The sequence below is a fragment of the Pezoporus occidentalis genome, unplaced genomic scaffold, assembly GCF_034315485.1.
Source record: "Pezoporus occidentalis ecotype Australia unplaced genomic scaffold, CSIRO_AGI_Poc_V1 ctg149, whole genome shotgun sequence".
NCBI classification, from domain to species: Eukaryota; Metazoa; Chordata; class Aves; order Psittaciformes; family Psittacidae; genus Pezoporus; species Pezoporus occidentalis.
Genome location: NW_026913305.1, coordinates 1 through 21,961, shown reverse-complemented (window position 1 = coordinate 21,961; position 21,961 = coordinate 1). Strand labels below are relative to the sequence as shown.

Sequence of the window (21,961 nt, the reverse complement as noted above, 5' to 3'; positions counted from 1 at the left end):
GCAGGAGCCGGGAGGCCATGCTGTGCCCACCGCAAGCAGGCCCCCTCTTGCCTGAGGCATTGCCCCTCGCCAGGAGGCGATGGGCTGGGGAGAAGCTGAGCTGCACAAATGCACTTTATCGACCCACTGAGCCCACCTTCTGGGAACCAACGTCCCTGGTTACAGCCCAGAGCAGCAAAGCACTCTGCCACACTGCCAGCCGGGACACATGGGGAAGTGGGGAAGGCTGCCGCAGGGGGCCCCGCCACAGTGCACCAGGCCTGTCTCCCCTTACCATCATCCCGAAGGGGAGAAGCTGAGGCAGAAAGCTGACACTCAGATTGTTTCAACCCACCCAGTTTCCTCTGCGGAGCTGAAGAGAGGATGTTGCATCCCGGTAGCCAGCCCTGTCCCCGCTCTTACCCCCAGCCTGGCACAGCAACTTCCGGCTCCAGGGGCTCACGAGCCCTGGGCGCTGCACCTCTCCAGCCTGGCCCCACACGTGGGGCCGGCTGTGCAGGGCGACAGCCGGGCCGCGCCTGCCACCTGGTGGCACTGCCCGGCACACGGACAGCGACACGTCCCCACTCCCGTTTCCCAGCACCCATCACCCATGCTGCAGCAGCCGAGGCGAAGAGGGAGCGTCTCCCAGCCGCAGTTCACCCCGCACCAGACATCCCTCGACGACTAGGTAGGGGCCTGCCCGTGGCACAAAGCCCAGGGGTAGACCTGGCAGCTAGCAGAACTCAGGTCACTGCACCCTGGAAGGCAGCTCCCAGGAACCAGCCTCAACCCTCAGAAGGACCTTGCACAAGACAGGGTGGCGGAGCAGCTCTTGCTCCATTCTAAACCAGTGTGTGCACACCTGTAGTGTTACCTGGCACAAGAAAGACTGAGCAGGTCCCGTAACAAAAGGTATCAGTAGAGGCAAAGACCAGGGCTGAGCCATTCCCTACTCACCGTAGCTCTTGAGTAACACCTGAGACACCAGCACTGGCAGAGGAAAAACCCAAAGACAGCCCTTGAACAGAAGGAAACCTCAGAGAGCTGGGGGTTTGCACACACTCCCTACACCTGGCTCAGACACCCATTGCAACCCCAGGTGTCACTGAGGCTGCCCCCTCTCCTCAGCCCACTACCCACCAGAGGACTGGCTGGAACACCTAGGGTCTCCTGAGCAGGTCCTGAAACCTACAAAAGACGTTTCTGCTAGTCCTCTCAGGCTCCCCCAGCTGTGGCAGGAATAGCTGCAAGATCTGGTCCTCCAGCACCCATGCTGGAGCTATGAGAAAGACACTGTGAACAAGGCATGGCACACTCAAGGATGAAAGGTGAGCAGAGCACCAGATGGAAGAGGAAACTCTGGGATGAAGCCTCATCAACGAAGAAGAACCACAGAAAGAACACGTAAGCACTGGCAACTTAATTCTTCATTCACAGAGAAACAGAAATACGATAACGTTTGGATGTATTTCTTTTGGAAATGAGCCAAACTGGCAACTAGAATCAAAGTCTTCAAAAAGTCTATACAAAGATGTATCATACAAAATGTACAGCAAAGTTCTCCAAAAAAAACCACCAAAAAAAACAAACCAAAAAAACAACCCAGACAGACAACACAACAAAAGGAGAGCAGACGGTGTGAAACCACAGCAAACAGGTCCTGCCCCTGCTCTGGGGGCAGAGCAGCATCTGGACAACACGCTCCAACACATAATACATTACGCTATGTACAGCTGCATACAAAGACCGGCATCCCCTTTGGTCTAACCAGGAGCTCTCCAGCATGAAGTCGAGGCAGTTCAAACAGTCTGCTCATGGAAGTATTACATGCCGAGAGGGGGAAAAAAGTCCAAGGGAATTAAATGGTGAACTCTAAACCATAACCAGAATACAGCCAGGCCACCAAGGCTACAGAGTTTAACAGTCAGTTCTGGCTAACAAGTGCGTGCTTTGCAGGGCACAGTGCATTACTCCATCTCCGTGAAGCGAGCGAACATGGCTTTCCGCACTGCATCTTTGTAGGAATCTGCAGTGGACACACCGTAGGAGCTGCCCTTGGCTCCCAAACCAGCTCCTCTCATTCGTACTTGGGCCTGCAAGGGAAAAGACACATGCTTCAGCTCTGCAAGAGGTCATACTGCCACACAGGACTCCACAGAATATTATCCGCCCCGTCAGCTTCTGGTGCTCTGCAGAGATGCCCAACAGGCACCAGAAGGCAAGACTGCATATACACCATCCCACACCACTCCAACAGCAACTAGAATGAAGCTGCTCAGAGCAAGCTCAAGCCTCAGTACAGACAAAGCCCAGGAAAGCCACTGGCTCAAAGGAGGGCAGCCCACCCCAAGCAGCACTAGAGTACACAGCTCAGGTGCTGCACTGCTGCCACTGCACCTCAGGGTGGACTTCCGATGGAAGGAAGCATAGCCCTGTGGATGGCTGTTTCTTCCACATGAGAGCTTCAGCAGCACGTGCTTCTGGATATAAAAGGCACCAAACCTCATAGGAAAGCACCCATCTCTACTTACCTCAATGGGTGCTGTGATGCCCTGACATTTTCTTCCCAAGCCTGAGCCTTCCCTCCAGCCCATGGCCTGCAGCATCTTGTTGCCTATATTACTGTTGTCAAGGCCATCTTTGGTGGGCTGCTCATAATTACTGCAGGAAGAAGAGATGAGTTAACCAAATGGTTCATGGTGCACTGAAGCAATGACCAAGGAGCTGTCGGCTACATACACTGTGCCAGCGTCATAGACCTTCTTGCGCTTCGGCTCAGGTGGCTCCGGGATGCCGTACTTCTCCCGCCTCTCAGCTGCTCTATCTCTGTACTTCATCTGCATGAGGTAATCAGATTCAGTACTGATTTAAAGACACTTTTGTTCATCTTTTGAGCTATGCAAGTAGGCCAAGTGCCTGCTATTATAAAAAGCTGCCCACCACAGCCTGCTGAAACACAGCTTGATTACCACAGAAAGGAGAACCTAAAAGGCAAGTCCCTGGAACACATGGAGCCTGCACTGGGGTAGGAAAAGCCTGTCCCAACTGTGCATTGCCATGTGAAGGTTTCTAGTCCCAGCATGGCTGCCCTGGAGGTGGAAGGCTCCTTCCCTAATAAGTGGTACCTGTGGGATATGGGGCACTTCTTTCCAGGACAGCTCTGAACCTTGACCCAAGAAGGGGTTGCCTTACAAGGATTATCTCGAGCGACATGTGTCAGGATAAGGAGAGCTCAACGTATTATCTGTGCAGGTTTTCCATTAGCTACTCATCTGCTCAATCTTACCACTGACCTCTCTCTCACGCAGCTCCAAGGCTTCAAGCTCCTGCTCTGAAAGCTTTGACCTCCTGTAGATATCCATGTTTTGCTGCAACAAAAAGAGATTCACATTAACATGAAATGCATGACAACTCTTTTTATGTAAGCAGCTGACTTCTGGGAGAGAACAATCCATCTGCAGCCATTTCTGCCTTAAGAGGAACCATTTTCCAAGCTGCAATGTGCATCATGGCTTTGGTTTACATACCAATTTCTGGCAACCAAGTACCTTCCTGATAGCAGAGAGCAACTACCTTGTGCAAGTCAGACAACTGCTGATGCCGAATCAGAGCATCTTTGTTTGGGAACTGCCTTCTACACAGCAGACAGGCCATCTTCTTCCAGTCAGTCAGCTTCTCTTCTTCATTCTCCATTCTTTCCAGCAAGTCCTCATCATTATCACTGTCACCACTGTAGGCAGCCACAAGGCCACGCTGGAAAGGAAAGTGCAGTGTTAAGATGCATGCAACAGTGTCCCACAGTCTGGAGAGCCCAGAAAAGGAACACAAGAGATACGTGTTGCACAGGATGGGGCAGCACTCTCTCATTACTAAGGATGAAATGCAACTCAAAAGAAATCACATACTACCATGGTGCAAGAGTTAGCTCCCACCAGCCAAACAGTAATTTAAGCACAGCCTTTCTAGAAGGCCCAAAACCTCAATTGAGCTCTTGAGGCTAGAAGACATTGCAGCTTTTATCAGCTTATCTCCATCACCCAATATAATGCATTTGCACTGGAACACTGTAACCTCTACCACCATCTTGTACACATGATGCTGCGGAAATTCAGGTTGGAAAGGTTGCATCTGCTTGACTTCCTGTAAAATGCTTTACCAGTAACCTCTGGGAACACCTCTGCCATGTAGCTCACACTCACCTTCAGTGGATTTTCATCATCCCCATTTTTCAATACCTCTGGCAAGATCTGCTGCCTCTCAGAAAGAGCTCCCTGAAGGAGACAAGAATGCCATGAGCACTGAGCTCTCTGCCACCCCACACCACCTGCATGCCTCTGCCAGCACCTTTACCTTTTTCTCAAAGAGGGCAAAGCCTGCATCTGCAGCAGCTGACTCTTTCCTCTCCTCCTCCCTGGTACTCAGTGGCTGGAAGCTGTTCTTGAAGTTTTCTTTCTGCTTGTTCAAACTTTTTGCCCAGCGCTCCATATCTTTAGCAATCTGAAATGCAGAGTGGTTTGCTCAAACAGCTCCCCTCACAGCTATCAATCTTCTATGACAGAGATTCAATCTTGCATACAGCTTCCAGAACAAGTCAACCCACTACCTTTTATTTTTACATCACAGGACACTGGATGTAATGCAGCTGCTTTCCCTGTATACAGCGTTCAAAGATACCGCAGTTTGCTTGGTTTACTGCAGGAACCCTTCTTATCAATCTAATCCTCTAAGTGACGGCTCAGTTATACTCCCACTGCTCCTGGCATGATTCCATATGCATTCCTCCTATGCAGAGCTTATTTCTGCACTGAAGCCTTGCCAACTACTCCTCTCCTCAGCCTTCTACAATGCCTGCAAATTGCAGGCACACACCCCACCAAATAACCTAGCATTTCCTTTGTCATGGAGAAGGAGAACTATTATCCCACAGAAGACTTTAGCCCAGTTACAATCCTATCTTGTCTTTTACCTGTTGTGCTGTTTTACTTTTAGGCTTCTCTTTCTTCTCCTTTACTTCTTTGGTGGTGGCTGTGGTAGCTGTTTGTTGGTATGTGATACCTTCCGCAGCAGGCATGTAGGTCTCCTTTTCACCATCCCAGTAAAGGTACTGCTGGGTTAAGGCATTGTAGTAATACTGCCGGAGGAAAAGGCAATTAAACAGCTAAACATCTCATCCAAGCATCCAAGGGAGAATACAAGCAAGCTGTCTCATTCATGCTACCACACCAAATGGGACGGTATTTTGGAGTTCAAACAAGTTTTGCAGACTCCATAAAGGAGAGAACAGGCATGAAGTGGCTGAGACCTCTGTCCCCGAACACAGGCATTCTGCCCAACAGCACTACAGAGAAGTTTTTGCCCCTCCCAAGAGACAAACCACCAGAGCCCAGAGTTGGGTGCACTCTGCTGGGCACTCTCCAATGGAATAGCTCAATTACAGTGTCTGTGACAACAGCTGATCCTGTATGAGCCAAACTAGGAAGAAAATTAAGGAAAGGAGAGAAAAAATAAAGACTGCGCCAGACAGAATTCAAGTCCCAGCTCCATGCACACTGGTGAGTTACCTGCTACATGCAGCATTTTGTCCACCTCAAAAGTGAATTTCACTTGCATGATGAGAGACAGGAAACTAATGGACCTTCACAATTAAGACAGATGGGAAGAAACCGTTTACCTGGGAATTAGGATCATAGTAGAGCCCTGTTACAGGATCATAATAATATCCTGAAGATTCATCATATTGGTAGGTGGAAGTGTCAGGGACAGCTGTAAAAAAATTAAAGTGTGAGACATGGTTGTTCCAGTTGAATTCAGACAGTATCTGTCCACATTTCAAGTACAATTCTGAGATTACCAGCTGCTATGACAGCAGCCATGTCTGTAAAGGGCTCTTCATCACCCACGCAGATCACACTCTCCAGGGATAGCTCCACCACTGGAGCACTCAGCCAAAGCCAGGTCTCTCTCTTGCTACAGTGACAGATACCTGCACCCTTTTCCCAGGAGTAACTCCGCTGCTTACCGTACTTGGTTCCAGGGACTACTCCAGTCGGGGGAGCTGTTTGTGCCTGAGTGCTAGTGGTGGGTGGTGCCGACTGTGTCTGGAAAAAACAAAACCAGGAAATCTCAACTAGAAAAATCTATTACGGAGGCACAAGAAAACAAGGACAGTGAGCCAAGCCCAAGTCCACACCATGCATACAACAGCTACTGCCTCTTCACCAGCACTCACCTTTAAAGAACAAAACCCTCATAGAAACAAAATGACAAGTGACTTATGAGGACAAGCACTGTGACTAACCCATGAAGCTTTGCTGTACCACCCACTTTAAAGAGCAAAGGCCACAGCTAAGCCAGATATCCCACAGAACCATGGTGTGAAAAGCAAGGAGAAAATAGCACTGTAATTACTGGAGAGTCAGGTGAGTTTGTCTGTTGATTGTATAACTGAGGACTCTGGGACACAACTGCAGCTGTGGTGGTAGTGACCGGAGCTCCTGCCAACAAGAGAACAACAATGGATAAGCCAACTAATTTGTAAAACCCTGTACTTCATTCTAGACCTAGAATTCCTTTGTTTACAGTTTCAGCTCCTAATTCCAGCTCCAGCAGCCAAACAAGGCAATAAACATTCAAAAGGAGGCAGATACACAGCAGGTATTTTCTACCCAGACAAGGGTTTCCTTTTCAGGAGGAAATATTCTGCTCTAAAGTCAGTGATTCCTGGCTTCTGACAGCAGCCAGCACTGAAGATTTTTCTAGAGCTGCTTATACAGCTCTCTTGAGTTCAAGGTTTTTGTCACTAGTCTAAAACAGATCTGTAACAGTTCTCTAGTAACACATGCTCATTCAGACATCCTGGGAGCAAAATGAGCTAAGTCTCCCTTTACACAATAAAGTAACCTAAAGGCTAACGTAAAATACCACTGTTGCAAAATTATCCTTACAAACAGCATCTCCCATACACTGGAAGTACTACCTGATATGGTAGCTGCGTCTGAGTCCAACGCTCCTCCTTGATTTTGGTAGTACTGCTGATAATCCTGGGAGTACTGCAGTGGGAAATGAGTGACAATGCAAGATGAGCAGATACCTGAATTAAAATACCCTATGGGTTGGTTGGTTGGTTAAAGCACAACTGCCACTACTAACCTGAGCATACTGTGTGTAGCCCTCCTGTCCTGACTGGACATAGCTGTAGTCAAGGGTGTTGCCTTCTCCAGTCTGTGGCTGAAATTTGAGCAGGTAGTTTTTTGTCAGAGACAGGAAAGTTACTGCATTTAAGTATTTTAACACTCCTTAGGATCCAGTCTGTCAGAGCAGATCTGTCAAAGCAGCTTTGGTCAGTTCAACCAAGTGGCCAGCAGTGAAATGATATGCCCTATGTTTTCATTTTCAGGAAAGCAAGACTGGAAGGAACAGCCTCCAAGTCCTACCTGTGTGGAGGACCACTGTGCTGCAGCTATGGCTGTGCTTGCCACTGAGAAGGCGCTGACTCTGTTGCCATCTGGGAGCAGCAGGTCTCTGTAAGCACAAAACCCACCCATCTGAGTAAATACTGCTTTTTCCTGAAGTGTCTCCCTGTGCAAGGAGGTGGAATCTGCCCTTACACATGGATTTCTTGGCAGTTACAAAACATTCTGACTGTAATGAATGAGCCAAAGCATAGTCTGGCAAGTAAAGGGATTTAGGTTCATTATTGTACAGTCAGTAACAAGTCACAGGGTCTCCAAGGAAACAAGTGCGCTGTGTACACAAGCAGTTATGATCTTATCTTCAAGGACTGGAAACGGGTGGTAGGAAATGCTCCTTTCACTGTCCTCATGCACAGTGAGAAGTGGAACACATGCAGCACAAGGCACTTACGGGAAGCAAAGCTTTGGAGTGACAGTAATCTCAAGAAAAGCCTGGGTGTACTCCAATATAAACACAGCAAGGGATAAAAAAAATAATTAACTATCACAACTCACTTTCTGGCACTCTTCGCAAAGTCAACACCAATCGTTTTGCCATCAATTTTTAATGGAGGCTGAAGGCTTTGTAAAATCTGCAGCAGTTGAGAAGCATCCTATAAAGAGAAATATTCATTACTATGAACAGCATGTTACTGAGGATTCACAGTTCCCGGATCTCAAGCCTTTTCACACACAGCTAAAGCTGTAAGAAGACCTCCGTCTCCTCATACTATACATATGCAGAAAAACTCAATGGGACTAATCATAGCCCATCTGCAGTGTGCATTTCACTGGGTTACAGAGTATTAAACACGTTCTGAGGTCTTAGCTTTATGATGCAGATATTTGCCCCGAATCACTCCAAAATGGAAGCCAGCAGAGACTGAGGTCAAGCACTTGTTTTTATCCAAAATGCTCCCCTCTGCCTGAAGCAGCTCCAGACAGATCATGCAGCTGAAGAAGTTTAGTATATGGCATCACAGAATCATTTAGGTTGGAAAACACCTTTAAAATCAAGTCCAGCTGTAAACCCGATACTGCCAAGTCCACCACTAAACCGTGTCCCTCAGTGCCATATCCACCCATCTTTTAAATACGTTCAGGAACAGAGATTCTACTACCCTTTATGGACCCCATGCCAGTAGCTGACCTCCTTCAGTTAGGTTTTCCTTGTACCTCCTGCAATTTCCCATGTTTTGGCTTATGGCTGTTGCCTACTGTCCAATCCCTATGTACCCTCAAGTCTCTGCTGCCCCTATACCCTTCTACTGGATGCTGCAAAGCGACAAGATCCCTCTCCTTCCCCTCCCCCAGGTGGAAAAGGCCCTATCCCGTGCACCTTTTCCCACACCATACACCCCAGACCTTAAGTTCTGTGAATGAATCACGATCCCAGACCATTATTTCTGTGATCCAAGCACAACTAGCCTTCACTTCAGAACAGCACTCTGCTACAAAAATTAGCTTTCCCATGTGCTCACAGCATCCTACCACCTTCTTTCCAAACTGCAGCTAATGATGAAAGACTCTGACACGCCCTTGGTGAACTCGGGTGGGGTCCTTCAGACAGCTGAAAAGCTCTACATGCTTTAGCTACACAAGTGCCTTAACAGGCCGTTTCTCCCCAGTGCATCAATGAGGCCCTCACCATGGCAGAAGACAGCTGCACAAACGCAAAGCCTCTATTTTGCTGGGTCTGCTTGTCTTTGATAAGACGAATATTATTGACTGCCAGAGATGCATATGGAGACAAGGCAGTCATGATGGATTCCACCACTGTGTGAGGAGCAATATTTCGGAGAATGATGGCTGAGGAGAGAAGAAAGTATGACATTAGCTGTGCACATAATGGCTTTCCAGAGTACCTCAGCGGGCAGTCTGAGGTACAGGAACAATTTTAGTACCCACACTCACATTATACATTAAGTCAAAGATAACTTACTATCACAGTAATAATCCACAGACTGAACGGATTCTGCTGTTCCAGGTGGTACCTCCTGTTCTGAATCTTTGGAAGAAGAAAATATGGCAGTTACAATATGGCTAATTCACTCAAACTCAGCATTTCACAAGCCAGCCTAGGACCTCCAGTGAACTTTGTTCTCCTTATGAACAACAGGAACTTTCCCACAGAAATCAAACCCAGCCAAAGAGATCAATGTAACATACCGAATTTGTCCGCTCCACAGCGGAAGCATTTTAGCCTCCTTCTGAAGTTGTAAAGGCAGCACTATGAGAAACAAGAGGAGCCCAGTAAGAACTCATATCATTTCCAACAATGGTGGCATCTGCTGTACAGTAACAAAACTAGGCAGTCAAAGTAACATCACAAAGCTGAACCCACCAGGGTAACAGAGAACAGCACAAGCCACCCCTGTCCATACCACAGCTGCTTTTCAAACATCCCAGCTACCTCTTCCCTGGTCCTCCTGAATTAGTTAGGTATTTTAACTATGTGGTCTTCAATTTACAATCCCAGGCACAGTAACTACTTTAAGAAGCACAGCTGGAAAACAAGTCTTCTTTACAGGCAGGAGCTGTAAAGACTAACCAAAAAGCCTGGTCTCCACCTTACTGCATCAACTCTACTTGAGAAGGTCAAACAAGGAGCATGCAGCTGTATGTGACCATTCATCACCTAACAACTGCATGTTCTAGTGCAGCTCACCACCCATCTCCATCTTCTGAGGCAACACCCATCCACTTTGCCATCAAAACTACAGATTTTTTTCACTCCTGTGTTTTACTATTCCTACAATGTCATTCAGACCAGCAGCACGAGGAGGTCTGAATCATGGATCACTTTGTTCAAGCCACTGGACTGGTGAAGAGCACTGAAGCCAAGACAATCAGCCACTGTACCTTGTTGCAAAGCCAGTCCTCAAATTTCGGCCTAGGGTTGCTGTAGTGCATCGCAATCTGCTTCCCTTGAATCACCAGCTTTTTCTGCAAAAAAAGTGGTTTCAATTATTCCTGTCTCAAGGCACACATGTTCATTTTCCCATGGCAGAGCACCCTTCGGAGGAATCAGTGCTTCTGAATTAAATGGACAACATATGGGGAGGATGTGGAGGACAACCACCGCCACCTACACCCTGCCCATCCAATCCTGCAGAGGAGGACAAGGGCATCAAGAGAATGGGATGTGGAGCAAAGATAAACGGAATCAGGGAGTGTTGAAAAAGCTGCCAAACGCTAAACGTTGACATGGAACCAGAAAGTGTCTCGAAGGAGACAAAGTCCTAACATGCTGCAATCAGGATTAGCACATTTTTAGAGGAGTCTCTTTGCCCCCACATTTCTATTCACTTCTGGCATAGCACTGAGCAACGTTTTAGACATGTCCTTAGGTGACTGCTTCACTTCTTCCCTTACTCCAAATACCCCAGACCTTTTAACAACCAAGTTTGGATTACTTTTCCAAGCACTTTCTTCACAAGCATCCCTTTGAAAATACAGTAAGTCCTCCCAAAGGGACCCTGTTTAAGACTTCTTGGAGGCTGGGGTACAAGTGCCATCAACTGAAATACACTCAGAGTGGTTTCTTTTGACTAATGCATCAGTTCAATTGGAAGCCTGCACGAGAGGTTTGTGTTCTTCATTCAGGCAAGAGCTCTCCAAAATGAGTAACTAGACTGCAAGTGAAGCTTCTCCAGTGGTAGGAAAAGTTCATAAACGCTTTCAGCATGTGCTCTCACTCTGACTTCAGAGGACTTAGGAATTTACATCTATTTAAGAGACCTTGATGCTCAGCCTCACACTTTGCCAAGCGTGGGTATGCAGAATGCCCTTTCAGAACATGGCCATCAACGTATTTTAGTCAAACAGCTGGAAGCATGTCTGAGGAAGCACATGTTAAAAGAGGCCAAACCCCACACCTTGTAAAAGAAGAAGTATTTTTATGGCAGGCTGGCTTATTGCAGAGGTACCACAAAAGTGTCAGGACCAGTGGTGTTTCTGCTAATAGGGTCTGACACAGATCTAGCATGTAGCATGAATAAGGCTCTCACATTCTGCACAACTAAATATGGCAAAGCCATTTCTCCTACCGGCAGAAGGGAGGGTTGGAGGGCCCAGCATTCACTGGATATGCACACATAGAAACAAAGCTGCTGGCATAGTTGCAAGACATCATCCTTTCATCTAACAGTCAGCAACCAGGCTGCTGGGGAGGCTCTACGTTTTCCCTACTACTAGGGTGGCTGGTTACTGGAGTGAATTTGAGTATGTTTCAATAAATAAAACATCAGTACAGCTTTGTATATATTAAAACTATCTTGTTTCTGAAAATACGCTCAGCAGTCACTTCTTGGTATCTTTTCACTGTATCCACCAAACCTACTGAGCAGCATGTCAGGAAAAGAGAATTAGAACACTGCACTCTGGCTGGGGAAACCACCCATGGTATGTGTGGAACATGTGAAAGCCTATTCCAGCATAAAACACACAACCACCTGCACGTAAAGGCGCTGGACTGCCTGTGAATCCCGCTACAGTGCCATTTCTTTATATACAGTCCCCAAGACCAGCAGTGCACAATACCATTCCAAATGCTGCCCAGGGACCTTCACACTTAATAATCGGGTGTATAACAAATGGCTCAATACACTTGGCTCATTTTGAGAGTATTTTTAAGTTCTATTGTTAAAACAGACTATGAATATTCAAAAAGGAACAAAAGCAAGTGAAACTGTTCGCAGTGCAACAGTAAAGTCCCACTGGAAAAGAAACTAGAGGACTGTTACACATTTTGGCTCCTGATCAAGTCATACTCCAAAAAAGCCAGAATACACTGCGTTACATGGCAGAACTCACTCTCTACCCAATATACTTGGAATAAACATGTTTTTCCTCTAGAAGAGCCAGTTTTCCCTCTTTAACTGAGGGAACACACTACTACCACAGACTGACACTTCTTCAGCTTCATACCAATGTACTGCAGTTATCAGATGCTTTTTCAGGCAACAGAGAAGGAAACACCACGAGAAAGTAAGTTAGGATTTTCTAAAGACTACTCTTTAAACCTTTATGAGCCAATTAAAACAGAGTAATCTAAAATAATGGCACCAAGAAGTGCTCAAAACAGCAAAATTTCTCTCCTCATTTTACCTGCTCTTTTGTCCTACTGCTAACAAATTTTAATATATACAAAGCTTTTACTCTTTGAAATCACTGTTATGGAACAAACAGCTCCTTCCACATTTTTTTTTTTTTTTGTAAAACTGTACAGACTTGTTCCATTTTCAGGAATATCTAGACTTGGTGAGTGAAGCAACCTGATTGGCTTCCATCCAGCTGGTAGCATCTTGAAAGTGATAAAACTCCACGAAGGCGAAACCACGGCTTACACCTAGAGACAGCATTCAGATATAGACGGGATACTTGTGTTAGTCAGTTCCTTTAAAACAGGTGAATCTCTCTCCAACTGCTTCATTACTTCATGACAAAGCAGCTTTACAAATGCGACGTCAACTGCTGGGATCTGCTCGTTATTTTGCCATGGCAAGGAACCAAGCTCCCTCAACTGGCTACATTTCACTCCATGTTTAAAAGGTAACCATGCAACAGACTACATACTAGTAAATGGGTTTATACTATGATTACTTACCAATACCTGTTAACAAAACCCCCTGTAGACAGACTTCTTTTAACATGTTGACCAGCTATCTAAAAGTCTTCCAAAAAGCCACATTCCTTAGCCATGGCAAACTTTTTTTTTTTTTTTTTTTTATGGCATGTGTTTGCAGTTTGGGTCTTTTGGGCTTGGGAAGAGGAAGGTGATGTCAAAAACTGGATTAAGAGCTCTCACCTGTCTTTCTTTTCATCAGCCTCACGTCTGCAGGCTGAGGACCTTCAAAGGATTCAATAATCTCGCGAATCTGCATGAGATTTTAATCAGTTACATTTTCACATCTTGGCAGACAGCTGGGAGAGTCACAGAAGCAACCTGACAGTACATGCAAGAAGTACATAAAAACACGACATTCCCACACACAAAAATAAAACCTTCACAGAGAACCTACCAGGAGACTGATGAGGCACCACAGCACCCATGGAGTCCTTTGCTACATTAAACTGTCATCTTCACTTAGGCCACACAGAATCATCCAGAATGTGAGTCTCCCCCATCTTGCGTTCCAAGGTTATTTGTGCAAGATTTGGCAAATATCCCACCCCAAAGTTTTTATAAAAAGCCAAGGGAGGTTGTGAATGCTCCATCCCTGGCAGTGTTCAAGACCAGGCTGGAAGAGGCCTTGGGTGATATGGCTTAGTGTGAGGTGTCCCTGCCCATGGCAGGGGGGTTGGAACTGGATGATCTTAAGGTCCTTTCCAGCCCTAACTATTCTATGACTCTACGATAAAGAACACTGCTAGCATCCCACTCCCTGCTTATCTAAACATCCCTAGCTCCTCACAAAGCAGAACAAGAATGCTACACTGAGAGGCGCCATGGCGTAACTATTGTTAAACCTCACACTACAGTTCTCATTCTCGTAACAGTTCCCTTGTTTTTCAGGAGATAAAGTGGATTTGCAAATAATGTATCATCAAAGAAGCTAGAGACATCAGTTCTTCAGCTGTAAGAAAGATGCTTAAGCTGTGTCACAGGCTACATAAACTGCTGTAGGAAAAAGAAACACTAACAGATCTTTTAACGTCACAGCAGAAACCAAAAGCTTTTTCAGCAGCTCTTAAGAGAGTTCAAACTACATTACATACAACAGGGCTGCTCAGCAGACTCAAAACCGATCTAAAGCTGCCTGTTTAAGCTGGCTGGAACGGACATCTTCAGTGCGAGTTGCTTTTTTTTAATGAAAAAAGGTAGGAGAAGCTGAAAAATATGTACACAACTGGAAGTACCAAAGTAACAGTGACTTAAAAGAACACTTGTAGTTCCAAGATGCTAGCTCCTAGTTTAAAGATGAATCCATACCTGAACTTTGTCATAAATTACGCTACAGTTATTTGCACAACTATAGACCTACAATATTAATATCTCAGAAGCAAAAACTGTTCTGAAATGTTCTGTATAACATCTAACTGGGCTGCCTCATTGTACGCGGGAGTCAACACCTTATCAACCATGAAAATACTAGGTGAGCACACAATGATTAAAAGGAACACTAAATAATGGGACGGTCGTGAATAACCATGTGAGAAAGAGAGAAAAAAAAGAAATCAACTGCAGAAATAGCGCAAAAGGATTCTGTGTCAGCCATCAACACAGAAAGATCTGAGAGACCAGAGGTGGAGTCTTGTCTATAAACTGCAACAGCTCAGCTTTTACAGGGCTCCCCCTTGCTCCTAGAGTAACAGCTGTGCGTTTCTATCTTGGAAATCAAAATAATACAGCAAGGGAGGAAAAAACAGTAATAAAAAAGAGAAAGCTCAAAGCTGGTCACCTTCAACATCTTGTTAAGTTAGGTAACCATCTACCAAGCTCATCTGCCTACTTGCTCTGTCAGCTCCATAGCAGCCATTTTATGACTCCACAGCTGTACCCACACAAACCTGCTTTGTGCAGAGCTGCACTCTGAGGAGCTCCGTGTCTGTGTGTAACCCCACCATGCAGAACTTCTGGCCTCAAAGACCTGGAAAAATTCAAGTACCTCCTCTCTGACCCTTCCCTTCCCCTCCCCCGGGGGAAGGAGGTGGACAAATAGTAGGGGGGCAAGAAGAAAAAAACCTGCCTCTCCTCCAGTAAAAGCAGTAAAGGCAGGTAGTTTAAAATCCCCTCTTACGGAACGCATCCAAGCACGCATGAAAAAAGACTATTCAGACTGCTCCGTGCGAAAGAAGCTGGTTAACATTCATCTGACCTCTGTTACTTAACAGAGGCAGTTTAAACCCTGTTAGGATTCAAAATGGCAGGACCAGCACACTGGAGGGGGGCACTATGATGCAGCTTTGCACAAAATGGCAGCAGCCACTACCACAGCCCGACTGACGCAAAGACGGTGCATGAACAGCAAAGCCCCCTTCTGCTTACTTACATCGTTCTCTGTAACCGTAATGGGGAGGCCACGTAACATGATAGTTTTGCTTTCTTTCTCATCGTTAATGTCGTTCCTGTAGTCGTGCTCTCCATAGTCGCCATCAGAATGGTATCCATCTTCCGATTTGTCACTGTTCCTGCGCTCCCGTTCCCTCTGAGAACCCAGCACCCAGAATTAACCACTGCCGATTTCTAGCGGCATGCGCCCGAAATGCAGTTAAGAACAAAGCATAACAAAACCAGCTCCCCATACGACCACCTTCCTCGGGTTTGGTCCTGACAGCCTTAGGCACACCACTGAGCTCAAACCCCTACCCCTGCCCTAACATCCCCACCCCGCCGTGATACCAACCCAAGCACCGGGCTCCTCCAGCCCCAAGAGGGCCCTTACGGGGGTCCCGGGCTGGGTGCAGCCCACCAGCCACCGCCTGGCCCCCTCCCCACCTCGGGGTGGCCATAGCTGCCCCACGGCGTCAGCGCCCAAGGCTCCGGCCCGGATAGCTCCCCCCACTCACTTCAGGGCTATCGTAATCGCGACTATCGTAGTCTCTATCATAGTCTCGGCTGTCACGACTGTCGTAGTCTCGACAATCCCGGCTGTCGTAGTCCCGGCAATCGTAGTCTCGGCTGTCGTAGTCCCGGCAATCGCGGCTGTCATAATCACGGCAGTCCCGGCTGTCGCGACTATCGTAGTCCCTGCAGACCCTGCTGTCGCGACTGTCGTAGTCCCGGCTGTCGTAGTCTCGACTATCACGGCTATCATAATCTCGACTGTCGTAGTCACGACTATCGTAGTCGCGGTAATCATCGTAGCGGTCACCGCGGCGCTCTCCACTGGACCTCTTGCAGTCAGAGTCCCTGCGCCGGCTCCGGGACTCTCGCTCATCACGGTCCTCCCTCTCCACGATAGAGCCGTAGCGGCCGCTCCGCTCCGTCCTGCTCACGCTGCGGGTCACACTGAGACGAACTCAGAAGGAGAACAGCCCGCAACGACCCCCACCACTGCCCATCCTGCGGGGCCGCCCGCCCCTTCGTCCCTCTCCATCCACTCCTCCCTCCGCCCTCCCGCCCGTTCTCACCGCTTGTCCGAGCCCATGCCGCCGCCCGCGACCCGCAAGCACTGAGCGCAGCAACAAACGCCACCACGGCGCTCACAAAACACTGACGCAGGAGCTCGCTCCCTCGCCACAAAATGGCGCCGACGTGACTGCCCGTCTTCTACCCAGGAAACCCCGCGCCTGCCGCCTGGAACGTTCCAGGCGGTGCGCAGGCGCAGAGGGCCGAGGGGCATGCTGGGAGCTGTAGTCCGGGCCGGGACCTGTCCTTCTGCCACCGCCATGGGGCTCGTGGCACGGGGGGACCCAGCCCCACCGTCACTTAGTTCTTTACTCGGAGCCCCAGCCTGCACTGCCCCGGACAAGGCATCCACTGCCTCTGTGTGCAACTCAGTCCAGTGTCTCGCCACCCTCATCACACGATGTTTCATCCCTACGTGTAATTTAAACCCACCTTCTTTCGGTTTGAAACCACTGCTCCTGTCATTGGAGGCCCGGTAAAAGGTGTCCATATCTCGCACGCCCTCTTTCGGTATTAAAATCCTCCAATAAGCTCTGCCTGCAGCCTGCTCCACGCCAAACAGCCCCACTGCTCACAGCCTTTCTCCATAAGCAAGGTGCTACCGAGACTGGGCCCGCGATGGGGCCTGGTGAAACCCAGGGTTCCTGGGTTCCCTGGTCGTAACCTGCGGTGTGTCACTGCAACCGTAACCGGGGGATCGGCTATGTTAGGGGGACCCCAGCACCCCCAGGTCAGTGCGGCTGCAGCAGTGGCCGAGTGCATGGTGTGCACCCGGCATCCCTGCGCGCGCAGCTGCCTTCATACGAGGGGAAACCCTGGGCCTCCTGTGGAAGAGGGAAGAGCCTTGGAGTGCCGGAGGGCCACGGGTTGTGGCCCGGCCCAGCCGCAGGTGGGGGTGGCCCCAGTGCCCAGGAGCGAGGGGACAGTGCAGGCATGGGCAGGCTTGGCTCTACTGCAAGGTATGCCATGGTGTGAGCCACAGGGAGTTCCCTGTCCCGAGGCCCCTTCCTGGTCAGAGCAGGGCCACGGCTGCGCTGCTCCCCCAGGCTGCCAGGGCTGCCCTCGAGACCCCGCTCCCTTGCAGACCCTGTCGGCGATGGACAGCATGTTACAGGTGCTGGTGTGCAGTGCCAGCACCCTCGGCATCCAGGAGCTGCAGAACATCTTCAAGGTCTGGCCTTGGCACAGGGTCCCCCTGGGCAGTGACCTCTGGCTTGAGTATCCCCCCCCGAGCCCTTGCCTCCTGGCTGCTACCAGAGCCCCTTCTCCTGCCCCAGCACACCCAGGCCCTCACCCACTGCCTGTACTGCACAACCCTCCAGGCGCAGCTGCCTGCCTGGAAAGGGGAGCCCAGCCCTGGCGCTCTCCCCCTGCGGCTTCACGGGCCATACCCCAGAGCCCCAGCACAGGTCCCCAGGGAGGGGTCACCCCAAAGCCTCGGGTCCTCAGGGGCAGCGGGCAGAGGGAGGGACCTCTTCTGAGCAGCAGGGCGGCAGCAGCAGCAGTGGGATGTGGGGACCCGCCTGGCCACAGCCCATTGCTGCGAGGGGCAAGGAGGACACGTGTCAGGCACCGCCGGGGTGCTGTGCTGTGCCACCCCACCTTCTGGCACACCAACGCGTGCACCCGGCTGCCCGCCTCACCGGCAGCGCACTGCAGGGAGCTCTCCCGTACTCGCCCGGTGCCCGTCCAGCCACGTGTGCCTCAGTCTCCCCAGGCTGCTCAGTGGGAAGCACGGCAGCCACGCTGCCGGACATGGCCTACTGCCAGCAGCCCCCTGCCACGGCACCCAGACTGCACCCCCCATCACTGCGATCCACACTGCACCCACACGAGGTGCACAAACCTGAACGGCATCACCCAGCTGATCACTGCCCCCACCCCATCTCCGATCCATCTCTTATCCGCCATTGACCCACCACTGACCAGTCACTGGCCCGTCACCCGTCCCCTCAATGCCGGGCCCGTCACTGACCCGCCACCGCCTTCAGGACCGCCTCCCTCCCTGCCCCGCCTCTGCCCATCACGGAAGCCCCCCAAAACTCCCGCTCCTCTCGCCACCGGTTGCGGCACACGCGGTGGCCGGTGTCGTGTCGCCGGGCGGAGCTCACCGCCACTGGCACCACATGAAATTGGGGTCTCACTGGATACAGAGACTTAGGCACAGACAGGGCGACGAGGATGCTTAAACCGGTGTTTCACTGCCTCTGGAGGCTACAGTTCTGCGGGTAAGGAAGGCTGCAACAGGAGGACCAGATGTCTTCTCCCACCCCAGCGTAGGTTCCTCCTTTTGCTGAGAAACAGGTACATGGCTGCAAAAGAAAACACCTCGAGGAGCCTCTCAGGGTCGTGAATTGGAGCAAACAAGAACATGTAGTTGGTTTGAAAGACTAAACACGCGTTCCAACACCCTTGACTAAGGGATTTCCATAAAAGTGTAAAACGAGTCAGGGAATTTCTCCCCAAAAGAGCACTACAACCTCCAGAGACCACTCCTCAAATGCACAGCGCCTGCGCCATGGCCTTATCTGCCCAAATTACCACGTGCATCAGTAAGGAGAATCGAGTGGGATTTCACGCATCACAATGAGTACATACGTAATGACGTCTAAGCTGTAAACTGTCCCTTCTCGGTGTGTGTGTTAGGCAGAGTGACTCCCCATGCACCCGGTACCCTAACAAAGTAACGTCAGGTTTCTAACCTTTCATTCCGGTTAGAGAGCTTATTTCCCGGATTTCGGTGACAAGCTCACGGCCATGGCGTGTCCTACCGACCCAGCGGGGGTCCTAGTGGCAGAGGAGGCAGCGCTAGCCTTCCCCAGCCCCACAGCAGGCGGCTGCCCGCTCCAACCCGCTCCTTGCCACCCCTTCCCGCTCCTTCCTGCTCCAGCCCGCTCCTGCTGCCCAGGGCTCTGCCAACCTGGCCGTGTTTCCGGGGGTGAGGTGGGTAGGGATCCCTGGCAGGGGCCATCACTGACTCATAATTGACCCATTATTGACAGCCCTGGCAACCGTAACCAGGGGATCGGCTATGTTAGGGGGACCCCAGCATCTCCAGGTCAGTGCGGCTGCAGCAGTGGCCGAGTGCATGGTGTGCACCCAGCATCCCTGCGTGCTCAGCAGCCTTCATACGAGGGGAGACCCTGGGCCGTGTCCAGGGCCTCCTGTGGAAGAGGGAAGAGTCTTCGAGTGCCTGAGGGCCACGGCCTGCGCCCCAGCCCAGCTGCAGGTGGGGGTGGCCCCAGTGCCCAGGAGCAAGGGGACAGTGGGGTTGTGACAATGGGGTACTCTGGCTTAGATGAACCCCAACCCTGTGCCAGAAGGAGGAGGAAGGAGGAGTCAGTCCCACCGCCCTGGGGCAAGGAGGGTTCTGTGGGGCTCTGGGGTCACAGGAGGGGTGCTGTGGAGGGGGGGATCAGGAGCTTGAGCGGGGATGACATCGGGGCACTCTGTCAACCAGCCCTGCCTGCACAGTGTCTCAGGGACATGGTGGGAGCAAGGAGCCCCACAAGCACTCTGGTGGTGGGGGGTCCCCTTCACCCCTTTCCTCCCTCCCTCCCTCCCTCCCTCAGGATGGAGGCGAGAACCCCCAGCAAACCCAGGCTGGCCTGGGTGGAGGAGGACGAAGCTGGCCCGGCTCCCAGCTCCGGGCTGAAGTGCAATGAGATGCGTAAAGGTGAGTGCGGGGGTGCTGCGGGCAGGGGCTGCCCACCCTGCCCCGTCCCACGCTTGCAGTCCCCAGCCAGGCATCGGCCCCGCAGTGCAGAGCCCAGGGAACAGCCTCACCACAGCATCTCTGGGCCAGGAGCTCCCTCTTCCCCTGGTGCCGGGTGTCTCTCCTTGGGGCACACTGGGCCTCCCTCCCATGCTGCCCTCCCGCATCGCATCCTCGCCCCTGGGGTGCACGGGCGGCACCGGTGTCCCAGCCTAGAGCCAGGGCTGGGGACATCCCTGAAGCTGGGCAGAGGGCTCGTGTACTCCCCACTGCCTGCCCTCCAGTCCTGCCTGCTCTCTCTTGGCCAGGTTCATGCATCTCAACTGCGGACGTGTCCAGCGAAGAAAAGAACAGCCTGGACACCATCGAGGCGTCCATCAGGAGCAGACCAAAGGTATCCACGGCCACTTCCATGCGGCTGTGCCTGTGTCTCCTGCACGGTCTTTCTGCCTCCGTCCCGTACTCAGAAGGTGCTGGGGGCTCTTACGGACCCCCCATCTGTCTCTCCCGCCTGACGATGTCTGTCCATCTGTCACCTCCCCGGCTGGCAGCAAGAAGACCAGAAGCTGAGGTTTCTGGAGTCCGTCTGCACCATCTGCACCACCAGCAGCAGGCACTCCTTCCTGTGGGGCACGCTGCTGCTCTTCCAGCCTGAGCTGGCTGAGACCCTCGAGGTGAGGGGATGGCTGGTCAGGCTGAGGCAGGGTCAATGGCACAGCCCTGGGGCAGGAGAGGGCTCAGCCAGGCAGGGAGTGCGAGCGGAGCGAGCGCCGCTCTGGGGCTGCATCCTTGGCGATGCTCCAGAGCCACCTGCATGGCCCGGCTGCAGGTCCCTTGGCCAGGCTGTGTTCTGTGACGGGCGCAGCCCTTCCTGCTACGTGGCTGGGACTACTGCTAATGGTTGGGGGTGCCAGGATGGGCTCTGACAGCCCCCCGGGCTATTGCTGGATGAAGGAGCTGCCCTGTCCTGACCCATCCACACTGCTGTGCCCCTCAGGTGCTGCTGCAAGAGGAGCCCGTTGATCACCTGGACACCACGGTGCGGCAGCAAGTCATGCTGACCATCGCTGCCATGAGGTACCTGCCCAGCCCCAGCTCGGCGTCCCCGGCGCCCAATGCCCCATCAGCCCTGTCAAGGGGACACCCAGAGAGCTGGGACTGAGAGGGGGGAAGACAGCAGGGCAGGAGGTGGCACAGGGACTTCCCCCCAGAGGCCAATGTCAGGGTTAGCAGGGGTTTACATGGCCCCTGTAAGGTGGGGATCAGCCCAGCTCTCCAGCCCCTGGGTCTGCCTCCTCCAAAGAGCTCTTCCTTGTCCCTGCAGCAGAGCGGGGCTCCTTCTGCAGGAGAAGAACAGCCTCCTGAAAGCCTGCTTCTGCAGCATCTTCCACCTGCCTCCGCAGGGCAGCCAGGGACCCGAGGCTTGGCTCTACTGCAAGGTATGCCATGGTGTGAGCCACAGGGAGTTCCCTGTCCCGAGGCCCCTTCCTGGTCAGAGCAGGGCCACGGCTGCGCTGCTCCCAAAGGCTGCCAGGGCTGCCCTTGAGACCCCGCTCCCTTGCAGACCCTGTCGGCGATGGACAGCATGTTACAGGTGCTGGTGTGCAGTGCCAGCACCCTCGGCATCCAGGAGCTGCAGAACATCTTCAAGGTCTGGCCTTGGCACAGGGTCCCCCTGGGCAGTGACCTCTGGTTTGAGTATCCCCCCCCCAAGCCCTTGCCTCCTGGCTGCTACCAGAG

At 51.3% G+C, this 21,961-nt stretch overlaps 1 protein-coding gene and 1 long non-coding RNA gene across 6 annotated transcripts; one reads left to right on the top strand and one right to left on the bottom strand.

Moving 5' to 3' along the window:
* Positions 1-1,391: 1,391 nt before the first annotated feature.
* On the bottom strand, positions 1,392-16,668 carry RBM5 (RNA binding motif protein 5). Of its 3 annotated transcripts, XM_062610614.1 has the most exons (25): positions 16,509-16,668; positions 16,169-16,374; positions 15,945-16,057; positions 15,428-15,583; positions 13,243-13,312; positions 12,710-12,783; positions 10,296-10,379; positions 9,603-9,663; positions 9,376-9,441; positions 9,082-9,242; positions 7,950-8,047; positions 7,416-7,503; positions 7,132-7,209; positions 6,959-7,031; positions 6,391-6,476; positions 6,002-6,080; positions 5,654-5,745; positions 4,949-5,113; positions 4,333-4,479; positions 4,182-4,253; positions 3,556-3,735; positions 3,276-3,350; positions 2,722-2,819; positions 2,514-2,643; positions 1,392-2,075 (listed from the first exon to the last, which is right to left on the bottom strand). In XM_062610614.1, exons 1-25 carry the CDS (start codon positions 16,523-16,525, stop codon positions 1,950-1,952), a joined length of 2,595 nt encoding a protein of 864 aa, XP_062466598.1. In that variant the 5' UTR covers positions 16,526-16,668; the 3' UTR covers positions 1,392-1,949. The 3 variants fall into 3 exon arrangements, with proteins under 3 accessions (XP_062466598.1, XP_062466597.1, XP_062466599.1); XM_062610613.1 differs by having other exon boundaries at positions 15,945-16,374; XM_062610615.1 differs by lacking the exons at positions 9,082-9,242; positions 9,376-9,441; positions 9,603-9,663 and having other exon boundaries at positions 15,945-16,374.
* A 2,743-nt stretch (positions 16,669-19,411) lies between these two features.
* On the top strand, positions 19,412-21,926 carry LOC134159557 (uncharacterized). 3 transcript variants are annotated; one of them, XR_009963181.1, is made up of 5 exons: positions 19,412-19,735; positions 20,079-20,182; positions 20,530-21,298; positions 21,546-21,660; positions 21,786-21,926. It is a non-coding gene; the product is annotated as an uncharacterized LOC134159557 (long non-coding RNA). The 3 variants fall into 3 exon arrangements; XR_009963182.1 differs by having other exon boundaries at positions 20,079-20,895; positions 21,219-21,298; XR_009963183.1 differs by lacking the exon at positions 19,412-19,735 and having other exon boundaries at positions 20,061-21,298.
* The last annotated feature ends 35 nt before the right edge of the window (positions 21,927-21,961 follow it).